General features: G+C 53.6%; 1 protein-coding gene across 1 annotated transcript; it reads left to right on the forward strand.

The window, feature by feature from the left end:
- The first annotated feature begins 7,997 nt into the window (after positions 1-7,997).
- Positions 7,998-11,760, forward strand: LHX5 (LIM homeobox 5). The gene is made up of 2 exons (XM_056820944.1): positions 7,998-8,644; positions 11,370-11,760. The coding sequence occupies exons 1-2, from the start codon at positions 8,472-8,474 to the stop codon at positions 11,758-11,760; spliced, it is 564 nt and encodes a 187-aa protein (XP_056676922.1). The 5' UTR covers positions 7,998-8,471.
- The last annotated feature ends 40 nt before the right edge of the window (positions 11,761-11,800 follow it).

Raw genomic sequence — 11,800 nt, forward strand, 5'->3', positions numbered from 1 at the left:
AAAGGGCTCTGTACTCGGTCTGAGCAGAACTGTGTCTGGGATCCGGCACCTCTGTGCACCCACACCTCTACCTAGATGTGTTTTCTGGAGGCTACAAACTTCCAGTGGTGTTTCCAATTTTTCCCCTCATTTCCACCTGTCTGGACTGCGTGTTACACTTTATAGGATCCCAACAATACTTGGTCTGCTTCTGTTAATTCAAGAATCCCTATGTGTACCCTGTATGTGAATATAACACACAATGTGCTACTTCTGTTCATTCTCTTTCCCACTCCATTCCCTCATCCACACGGGGATGTGTCTAAATTAGAACCCAGAACCAGAGTAGCTGAGGTGGGGAGCACTTAGCCCTCGGATTGCTCTTTTCCTTCTGCAGCGCCCCCCCCCCCAAACTGTATAAAGACCTCGACTGGACTCTCTACAGAACTAGAATTTTCATGGCTCTGGAAACCCGTTGAATCCTTTCGTAATGAAATCTAGTTCTGCTTCTTATAAACTCTCTTCAGGTCCGAAGGAACTGGATTGGGGGAGGGGAGAGTGAGTCCTGGAACATCGGGGAGGATACCTATCTTGGGAGTGAGCGAAACAGCCAACATCTGACTCGGCTGGGAGCCTGATATGGGTCTTGTTCCAGATGCTCATAGGCGCAGGACTGCTAGAACGACAGTGTGAAGACAACGGATTCCCAGGGTTATGGGAGAAAATCAAACGGCCCATAGCGATCTCCACTCCATCAGCGCGGGGGATTCTCTTGGGGAGGGGGAATAGCTACAGGAGAGAAGAGGGGAGCAACGCAGGCACAGAGCGAACGTGAGATTGTAAAGAGAGAACACGGAAAGAAGGGGGTAGAGAAGTAGAAGAGAGACTGAAAAAAGCAGAAGGAAGAAAGGAGGCAGCGAGATATACAAGGGGAAGAGGAGGAAAGAGAAAAGATAAGGGAAGAAAGGTGGTGAAAGAGAAAGAAACGGGAAGGAAGGAAGGAAGGAAGGAAGGAAGGAAGGAAGGAAGGAAGGTAGGAAGGAAGGAAGGAAGGAAGGAGATGGAGTTGTCCTCTTTTTTAATGGCCTCTTCTTTGGGTTCCTGAGTGACCAGGTAATGGGGTGGGGGTGCCGATGAGGAGAATATCTTACTGACAAAGTCGGGCCAGATCCGGCATTCTGGACAGATTCATTTGGCCGCTAAACTCGTCACTCTCGGGGAGGAAAGGAAAGAAGCACCCCCCTTTCGAGGAGCAGAGGACTTAAAAGACAAATCTGACCAGGACACCTAGATGGGCTGAGGTGGAGACTGTCCAGTGTCCCTGGCCAGGGACACAGACCCAACCCAAATTCCTCTAGGCTCCGGCAGACCTCGCTTCAGTGTTCATCCTCCATACTCCCTCAGTTAACCCAACCAGAGCCAGGAATTTGGACCGAAATTCTGGTCCTTGAGGAAATAGGAAAGAGCAGGCCTCCCCACACACGCTGCATACCGTCAGAGGTTAGCAGCTAGATCTCTGTTCCTCACGGGACCACTCCAGCCTCCCAGCAAACCCACAGCCTGTGGCCGCATTTTCCCCCAAGCTCCTTTCTCCACCAGGTTCAGTGGTGGGGAAATTGGAAGATGATGGCTCAGGTTGCCCATCCTCACATTTTCCCAGCAGTTCGCACACACTAGCCTATGTCCCTCTCCGGATGCAAATCACCTTTCGCTATTCTCCGACCGGGAGGGCTCCCCAAACCCCTGCTAAGAATCTGAGGCTGTGTCCCATTCCAGCTAGATCGAAGCGCTCATCCTCAGAAGCCCTCTCCGGTTGCTACCCTTCAGCTCTAAACCGTTCCTCTGTAAGCCCTACGAGTCGGCAACCAAGCCCCCAAACCACCCCCAGTGGATTGGGGTCCCTCGCACTAGATGGAGCTAACAAGCCTGGGCAGAGCAGGAGGCCCGTGGTCTCTCGGACCGTGCTCCTAGAGGAAGGAGACAGGGAGCAGCGTTTGGAAAGGGCTCCCCAACTCTGCCGCAGCTGCGTGCGTCGCCTTTAACCCCGCCATTAATTGGGGACCGATCTCTCTCCATGTCCCGGAATGCCTGGGAGCGCGGCTGGAGGTTTATCTGTCTGTAGCGTGGGTTATATTTACACCCCAAACAAAATAATTACACTTTTGTTGGAGAGAGAAAGCTGGTGATTAGGCGCCGGCTCTTTGCAGCCAAACAGTTTCTCGGCGGTACAGCGGTATAATTTTTCACGGCTGGCTGAAATCAAAGAGGGGAGGTAATGAATCCGGCGAGCAATTTAAATTTACAATTTGTAACGCAGCCGCGCAGACAGAGCCCAGAGCGCAGCGGCGAGCAGCTTGCTGGGTTTGTTTAAAGTTAAAGCTTCTTTGGCCCTCGCAGAGGGAGAGAAGACGAGGGGAGGGGGATTGGAGGGGGAGGGGAACGGGAGAGGGCCTTTAATGATCGAAATCAGAGGAAGAAGATGGGCTGCGGCTCTCTTGGAGTGCGGGAGGGGAGGGAGAGAAATTGGGGAAGGGGGAGCTAAGGGTTACCATGAGACTCGCGGTTTTTCTCTTCACTCTCTCCAACCTAGTACCCAAACGAAAACTCCTGATGCCCACCCTAAACCCAAAGTGAAATTTCATCGTTAGTTGACGATGGTGGGGAAGGAAGAATCGCCTTGAAAAAATTCCAGAAAATGACTGGGGGAAGCTTTTCCTCATCGGTACTTCTCCCCCAAAGCCTCATCCACCGAGTTGGTTCAGTGACTAAATCCAGACATCGGGGAAAGAATGTAGGGATGCGGGGGAGAACCCAGGCATCCTGGGAAGAATTCAAGCATCCGAGATAAAGGAAAAGCCAGCCGGGTATTCAGGAGGAGAGAATCCAAGGGTCTAAGGAAGAACTCAGAAGTCCAAGGGGGGGTGGGGGGGTCAGAATCCCGGGGAAGAAGCCAGACTCCGGGAGATGAACACCAGCCTCTGGGGATGGGGGTGAAAGGGAAAAGAAGGAGTGGTCAGGCGTAGGTGGAAGAGCCCAGGTCTCTGGGAAACGAAAAGGGAGAACCAGGCAGCGCGGAAAGAGCCTAGGCATCGGCAAAGCAAGGCCCCTCCGCCGCCCGAGTTAGAAATACCCACCAAGTGGGGTGTGTGCATCCTAACAGATAATTAATTACGAAGCACAAGAGGGAATATGCAAACTGCATATTACAAATTCTACAGGGCTTAAGTGATTGGAAACAGATTATTATCTTGTTTGTCTTTTGTCTGTCTTACTTATCCCTCAGCCGTCTGTTCCGCGGTAATGTGGATACACTTTACTCTGGGAAGGAGGTTTTTATATAGTAAATTCCATCAACATCTTGTATAAGTGACACTGCATCTCCATGCATTACCCTGTTAAGACACAATCGGTTTATTAGTTACATATAGAAGGGTATTTGCTGCCTGGAAAACCATCTGTTACCGTTCCGAGGGCGGGGGTGGGGGTGGGGGGGACGGGCGGAACGAACGGGGTGCCTAATAGCCGGGCGGCCGCCATGGGTGCAGTGGGGCTCCGCAGATGGAGGAAAGAGGGGGCCGCCAGGAGGGTCGCCGGCCAGTTAACAAGCGGACCCGCCTTCTCCGCACAGTCCTTCCTGGCCGGAATGATAGCGGTCGCTCTTCTCAGGTGGGGGGGGGGGGGGGCGATCCAGACTCCTGAATACTGCAACTGCCCGGGCCGCAGTGGTCTCGAGGCGAGAAGACCCGGAATATCTGGAATGCCAGCCCAGGGAGCAGATGCAACAGCAGAGCTGCTCCGGCTTCTGAGGGCGAAGCCCTGGAACCTACCCCGAAACTGACAGTCACGGTGATGGGTTCTTTTAAAAAGCTCGGGAGAGACTCTCCCACTCTTGTTCTAGTGACCCGCTGTTGGGCATAATGTGAGAAGGATCGCATCTCCGCACTATCTGGCTCCCAGAGACTACTGAAAACCCACCTGCCGGCGAGAAAGATATGCCTTGAGCCCATCAGAATCCCTGGGCCCTCGGACTCTCTCTCTCTCTCTCTCTCTCTCTCTCTCTCTCTCTCTCTCTCTCTCTCTCTCTCTCTCTCTCTCTCTCTCTCTCTCTCTCTCTCTCTCTCTCTCCCTCTCTCCCTCCCTCCCAGGACTATTGGGGGGCTGAAGAAAGCGTGCTCGGGTGGCGCTGAACTCCTGCTCGGGTAGCTACTACTGTTTCCCTCTGTTACTTACCTACTCTTCAGAGGAGATAGGCTAGTCGGTATAAGATAATGTATTATAAGACGTCATATATCAAATCATATGATATAAAATTATATCCTATCACATTATCACAGGAAGAAAAGGAGAAAATCGAGGGGGGGGCTATTTGGGGTTTGTAATGTTTTGAAGAACATTAGAAGGCTTCTGAAATCTCTGCACAAAACGAAATCTCGGTTTACTATTGTGAGTCCACATTGGGAAGCATTGGGAAGCATTTAGCAAGAGCTCTGTTCACGATGGATATTCATTCACTCTTTAATTCTATGCCGAGAACGAGAGGGAGAAGAGTAAGGCAATGGGAGGGAGGGGGAGAGAGACAGACAGACAGACAGAGACAGAGAGACAGAGACAGAGAGACAGAGACAGAAAGAGAGAGAGAGAGAGAGAGAGAGAGAGAGAGAGAGAGAGAGACAGACAGACAGACAGACAGAGAGACAGAGAGAGAGACAGAGACAGAGAGACAGAGAGACAGAGACAGAGAGACAGAGACAGAGAGACAGAGACAGAGAGACAGAGAGAGAGAGACTAAATTTCCAACGGATCAGAGCCTGACTAAATCTCCCTTTCTCCTAACCCGTCTTTTACATCTCTCTTCCCTCCTCTATTTGGGGCGGTTCCGATCTTGCTGCCCCAGGAGAGTTATCCATCTCCAAGCTCTATTTCCCCAGCTGGAAATTTGGAGGAAATGCCTTAAGCAAAGCGGGAGGGTGGGCAGGGAAACGATTCGATTCGGGTGTCTTAAAGAAACAAGCTTTTGTTGGGGGCGGGTTTTTTGTTTTCTCCACCTGGACCTGGGGTCCCGGAAGATGAGATGTGGGGCCTCAGAGAATTGGAGCCTGAGAGTTCCCGCTGAGATGGGCAGGAATGCTTGCAGCAGCCTCTAACCCCCTCCCACCCTGCAGTCCCCAACTTCATCTCCTCAAGACCCAGTGGCCCCAGGCGGTTGAGGGTGTGGACTTGAGCTGGGTGCTCTTCTGATCCTAAAGCGGGCAAGGGAATTCGGTGGCCACAAGGAGTCGGAAGGCTTCTGACCAACTAAGAAAAGTGACTCGAGGAGCTTGGAGCTGAAAAACCACGCAAGGGGTATAGGGCTCTCCATTTCTTTCCCATCACTCCTTTCCTCCTTCTAGGCCTTCCTTCCCGGACCTCAGCCAGCCTTTGTAACCTCCTCTGGGACTATGCCGGCAGAGTCCCCGGCTTCCGAGGGTTGTTATAGCCTCGCTCCTTACTAGCTTTCTCGGCAGAGGTCTCTGCCTTCAGGGTCACATTTTCATTGTACCGTGCACTGGGCTAACAAGCTGTGGTCTCAGAGAGTGCACCAAGGGCTGCCCTGGGTGACTGGTGCCCACTGTATGCTAGGACAGTGCCAGATGCTAAGACAGAGCAGCAAGTGTATGTAAGAGCTAGGGTGAGGAATGTCTACTCCATACAGAAACTCAGGAGTGCCCGATAGCCTATTCTCTGGAAAGACGTGGAGACTTCTTAAAACTCCGTCTCCAAAGCTGGCTGGATCGCAGGGAGTGATGCCTCGAGCCGAAATCAAGTTGTACCCAAGTTTCCGGTTGCTGCGAAATGTAGACTGTTCTGGCCTCTCCAGCCTCGGAGAGATCTATTGTTTGGGACGGGGGCGGGTAGTACGGCGACACTGTTTTCGTTTTATCAGGGGCCCGCCATCTCACAAAACAACCCCGGGACGGGAGGTTTGCCTGAACCCGGAAAGAGAGCAAATAAGACCCCGCCTCGTTCAGACTTCTGTCCTTTATGGAAACGTTTGGGCAGAATTGGACCTTAGGAACTCAGACAAATTAGGGGAATACTGTGGGAAGGCTCCTGGGTTCCACTGACCTGGGTTCCAAGGCATATAGGCAAATATCTAACCCTACCAAATTCTATTTCTCTCACCCCTTTCCCGGATGGTGCGATGCTCCCAGCGGTCCCCGCTGTTCCAGTTTTGATGCCGCGTCTTATTAATTGGGGAAGAGCTAGCGTCGGAACCAGTGTTCTCCGTTACAGAGGATTAAGAATGACGATGAGACAGACAGAAGGCTATCCCAACGAATTTCCCCGACTCCTTTTCCCTACCCAATCCAATGGGTGTTCAGAAGAAAGGGGACAAGAGAAGGTTCACCATTGTGCAACCCTGGACCCCTTTCTCACCAGCCTGGTTCTCCTACTGGCTTGAAGCCCCATCAGCAGGGAGAGGGGACTTGGATACCTGGCTCCCATGTTCCTCTGAAACTGGGGTTTCCCAGGCCCGAATTAGACTGAGGCTAACCGAAAGGGAGTGAGGGAAGCCTGCTGAATGAACAGCTGCCAAGGCTCAAAGCACCCTGCTGGGAGGAGAAGGTCACACGATTTTGAGCACCCCCAAAAAAGCGGCCAGAACCACGCAGGGAGACGCTGCCAACCTTCCCTGGCCTGGCAGTCTCGACATGCAAAGCACCCTCTATGAAATGCAGCCTCCTCTGCTTAGGGCCTCACTAGAACTCGGCTCCTCTGAAAAAGCCCAACCCGCACGTACAACCAAAACAGCGCGGGCATGTGCAAAAAAGACTCATGCCTGTTTAAACGAGGGGCAGGTGTGTGCGTGTGCTCATGTGGGATGGCGCCAGGGGTCCGCTCGGAAGGCGTTGGAGAAAATTCGATGGTGTTGGGTAGTGGCCAGGCCCCAAGCTGTAGGCAGAGCTAAACTGGTTGTTGCAGCCCGGGCCCAGGCCGCTTGGGGCCCTCGCGCGCAATCTCCCCACTAGAAACCACCTTTCCCTCAACTCTCCAAAGCCACTTCCGCGGCGCACTAAGTGACTCGGGGAACCAGGAGAGAGGGATTTTCCGAACCTGCAATGAAGGAGACAAAGAATATCTATCCACTCGCAAGACCCAGCTTACCTCCCGTGTCTGGCACGGGCCATTACACGAGCTTCCGTACCCCAAACCCGGTATCCTAGGGAGCTGTGAACATGGCCCGGCGGGCCCTAGACTCTTCCGGTAGTCGGGAGTGAAGAGCTTGCCTCTCCCACCACCCACCACACTGGCAGGCCCAGAGCAACCCGTTTAACTAAAGTCGAGCCTTCAAAGCTCCTTGGGGTCAGCTTGGACAGGCCATAAACCAAGACCGCCCCCCCAATCCCTAGCCCATCCCATCAGTTCACCCTTCTTCCTATCCACCAGGGCCAAGGGCCGGAGGCTCAACTCATTGGGACTTGGGGGAGGGGAGGGCAGGAGAGGAGACCCGGGTAGGAGGTGGAGGGGGTGGGGCATACACTGGCCCCCTCTAGGTTTGGATTTACTTTCCAGTCAACGCTACCTCTGCAACATGGGCCGCCCCCAGCCTGCACAGGGTAGAGAGACAGGAGGGGTGAGGAAGACCAGGCCCAAGCCCTTGGCTCTTGCTTCTTCCCAGCCGGGCCCTGGTCCCCCCCAGCCTGTGACCTGCCTGCCCTCAGACACTTCTGGGCAGAGAGAGCGAGAGCGAGCAGAGGGGGCCAACCCCCAGCAAGCCGAGGAGGCAGGCGCGTGGACCTCCAGAGTCGCCCCGCCGCCCCCGCCCCCTCCCCCAAAACGAGAAGGTAAATACTTACTTAGCCCCAGCACCAGGTACAATCTAATACTCAACAATACTGACGCCTTGTTTTTTTGCTCTGTCCGGACCACAATGCTGTAGCCAATTTAGATATGCTATAAATTTAAGAGGTTGCCATGACCACGGCGCGCTCATTGGCCGCCGAGCGCGCTACGTGCGTCGCCACGTCACCAAATCTGAATAAGGATGCGCGAATTAGTCAGCGGCCAGACAAAGATGAGGATGCGGACGGCATGAAAGTGGAGAAAAGTAGCAGACACTCCGACACCCGGGGAAACAGCTCGCGAGGTGGGGAGAGAGCCACCGCTGCTGCGCACGGGGGGGACGCTTAGAGATCCGGGGAGCGCAAGGCCCAGGTCGAGGGGATGAGGCTGTGAAACGACACCACTGATCTCCCCGCTCCTAGCCACTGAGAGCTGACTGCCCCCGACCCACTCCAGCACTGAGGATTGACTCTCTGGCGTCTTGGCTGCCCGCTCAGCCGGCCCGGGGTAGCGGCGCCCGGGACTCGCGGCCGCCCGGTAGCGGCGGGCGCATCGGGCCGGGCCGGGCCGGGGTACGCACGCTCCTGGAGCGAGAACCGCAAACGCCTGGATTCCCGAGCCGAGAGGGCAGCGGGGGGAAGCGGCTGGCTTTCCCGGGCCCTAGGGTCATGATGGTGCATTGTGCCGGCTGCGAGCGGCCCATCCTGGACCGGTTTCTGCTCAACGTCCTGGACCGCGCGTGGCACATTAAGTGTGTTCAATGTTGCGAGTGCAAATGTAACCTCACAGAGAAGTGTTTCTCGCGGGAAGGGAAACTCTATTGCAAGAACGACTTCTTCAGGTGAGTGACTCCCACACGGGCTCCCCGCCCTTGGCCTCTCTTTCCTCCTCTCCTCTTGTCTCCCCTCTCCTCCTCCAGCCTAAGAACTGAGCGAAGTCGTGCAGAGTGCTCTGGAGAAGCTGAAGTGCATGGGGTGGAGGGCCAGGGGCCGGGCTTGGGGACTTTTTATGTACACACACACACACACACACACACACACACACACACACACCCTCTGTTTCCAATTCAGCTCAGGTGCCTGAATGCTCAGGGGCTGGGATGGGAAGCCTACCTCACTTAGCTATCCTTCCCACAGGTGCCGGGGGCTGCAGAGTCGGGGTGAAGGACTAGAAGCCTTTCTACTACCTTCCAGGTCCTCCTACGACCCGGGGCGAGCAGTTCTAACCCCAGAAGACTCCAGCCCACCTCACATGCACGCACACACACTGGGATTGCTGAGATGGAAGGAAGGGAATAATTCAGAGCTAGGAGGGGAGAGAGAAGATGGGGGAGCCCAACAAACTTTTCTAGTCACTCTCCCGAATCAGCACAGATGGTCAGAGGCTAACCAGGCCTGCCCATGTCTGTCTAGAAACCTGGGCTCTCTTGTGGAAACACTGCCCGTGATCTGCTTAACTCAGGCCAGGAAAGAAAGGGAATGCCCGCTGCGAGCCGGCCCTGGCCAGAGCCCGGGAACCGGCATTAAGCCAGTGAGCCCCACTGAGTGGGGATTCGGAAATCACAGAAGCACCGAGGCCCCGAATTGGGGACTGGGGGATGGGGGAGTCGGAAGAACTGGTTGAGTAGCTCTCTCGGGTCCAGGTGTGTGGGGGTGGGGAGGGGAGCGCTTTTCTTTCCCCTTTAGAAAGTTGTTTGGAGGCATTGGCTTTTAAAAAATCGTTCCTACCTCTTTCCCTTTCTTGAAAAACCTCCTTAGGGCAGGTGGGAGCTAGGGGCTAGAGAAGGCTTTGTGTGGGATGGCAGGGGGATAGGCAGGGAGGGAAAGACCCCCAGAGAGAACCAGGAGGTGAGATTCCCTAGCCCCCCAGGCCCCATATAGGTGAATTTCAATAGGTGAAATGCCAGGCTCTGCTTTACACATGTAAACTACTCCCTCCTAATAGGTGCTAGCTGCCCGGCCCCCCTCATGTTGCGGTGCTTTCAAAGCTTCTAATGATTTTGGATAAGGCACAGATGAGTCAATTATGCTTCAGGATAAGACCGAAAATGACTTATGGGGCCTAATGTGCTCACTGCATCAACGTCACCCCAATTCTCCCCGTTTGGGAGAGCCAGGCCATTTCTGTGTGTATGTGTGTGCTTGTGTGTCCATATGAGTATGTGACTCTGTGTCTTTGTGTATGTCAGTGCACCTTTGTGTGTTGGCCTGCTCCTCTGCCTCTGTATCTGCCCACAGGAAAGTGGGCTTATATGTGTTGGTGAGTCTTGTTTGTGTGCCTATGAATACCTGTGGGTGTTCATGTCTTTGTGTGGTGTGTGCCTATTAGTTTGTGTGTTTGTGTCTGTGTATTCCTGTTTCTATTCGAGTCTCTCTGTGCCTGTGTGTCTATGTGAGTGCTAAAGTGTATGTTGGTGTGTCTTTAGAGTGTGTCTTTTATCTAGATGTATTTTCCTGTGGACTTCCCATCAACCTAAGACGAGAAAAAATACATCTCTCTCACCACCCATCCCACCTGGTCCACAAGCCCTGAGCTCCCTCGGCAGGCAGGCTAGCTGAAACAAAACAAAACAAAACAAAACAAAACAGGGGGATTCCCTAAAATTAGCTTAAGAGGTCCTGGGAGAGGGAGGAATTGTCCTAAATTCCTTGGCAACAAGAAGCCAATTTTGTAATCCCAAGGACACAGGGCTTCTCCATGTTATACTCCACTCCCTTTCCTGACCCCTCATTCCTGGGAGAAAGTGTCATTTAAAGCCCCAGGACTGCCCAGTGTCTTCAAGAATAGCTGAACAAAGTAGGGCTGAACCCTGAGAAATGAGTCCTGAGGGAAGCAAGGACCCCAAGTCTATACCTTCCATTCGGATCTGTCTAGCCCTGCCCGTTGCAGGAATGGAATTTGGTTTTGCTTGGGATGGGCAGCATCCCTGCTTCTGCCTAGCCCCTAGCATTCTATTTTCTATTTGCCTCTGAGAAATCCACCTCCTGCTGCTCTCCATACACGAGCCCCTCTCTTCACCATCCTCTGCCCCGGGGGAATCCAATCTTCTCTTCCCAAGCCTGTACCAAGGCACCAGCACTTGGTCTTTGGGGTCCACGGGATATTGGCCTAGGGTAGTTTTTTATTTTATTTTATTTTTTTACTGAAATCTGATCTTACCTTTTTTCTGTCTTCATTATTATTTTCATGGGAAGCCAGATGGGGAGTCTGTCTCCTGCTCAATCAGATTGTCTACTACCTTGTTATTAATTGTTATTAATAATAATTGTGATGAATAATCATTAACTACAATACTAGAAATCCCCTAGACCATCACCACTACCACCACCACCACCACCCCAGCCGGAGAAGCTGGAGAGAGAACCAAGAGGATTCGGGATAGGGAAGAGAGGAGTCAAAGAGTGGAGATCTTGGGTAGAGGTGAGGAGTTTAGGCAGTGCCAGCAGGGACATACAAGTCTATAGGGCTGGGAGGCACAGTCCCAGACCGGAGTCAGGGTACCGGGTCCTCCCTGACCTTAACGCTTCTCTGTCCCTCTCCCCCTTCGCTCCCTGTTCTTTCCTCAGGCGGTTTGGCACCAAATGTGCTGGGTGTGCGCAGGGAATCTCCCCCAGCGACCTGGTTCGGAAGGCCCGAAGCAAAGTATTTCACCTCAACTGTTTCACCTGCATGGTCTGCAACAAGCAACTGTCCACTGGCGAGGAACTCTATATTATAGATGAGAACAAATTTGTTTGCAAAGAGGACTATTTGAACTCGCCCAGTGTCAAGGAAGGCAGCCTAAACTCAGGTACCCGAAGCCGGCCCGAGGCCTGCGGCTGGCGCACGCGAGGTTTTGGGGCCTGGACTGGACCGACCTGGGTCTGCGTGCTCCCGCTGCAGCCACAGCCTCCGCCCAAACCTCAGCCTGGGCTCATCTGGGCGATGGGGCGTCGGGGAGGGAAGGTGAAAGGCTAGAGAGTGGGGGCAGATCTCAATCCTCTTCCGTCCGATTCAG

Source organism: Monodelphis domestica, chromosome 3 (genome assembly GCF_027887165.1).
Source record: "Monodelphis domestica isolate mMonDom1 chromosome 3, mMonDom1.pri, whole genome shotgun sequence".
NCBI lineage: Eukaryota > Metazoa > Chordata > Mammalia > Didelphimorphia > Didelphidae > Monodelphis > Monodelphis domestica.

Coding starts and splice junctions, on each gene's coding strand:
- LHX5 (XM_056820944.1), top strand. CDS start 8,472: ATGATGGTGCATTGTGCCGGCTGCGAGCGGCCCATCCTGGACCGGTTT. Junction 8,645..11,369: donor TGCAAGAACGACTTCTTCAG/GTGAGTGACTCC, acceptor TTCTTTCCTCAG/GCGGTTTGGCACCAAATGTG.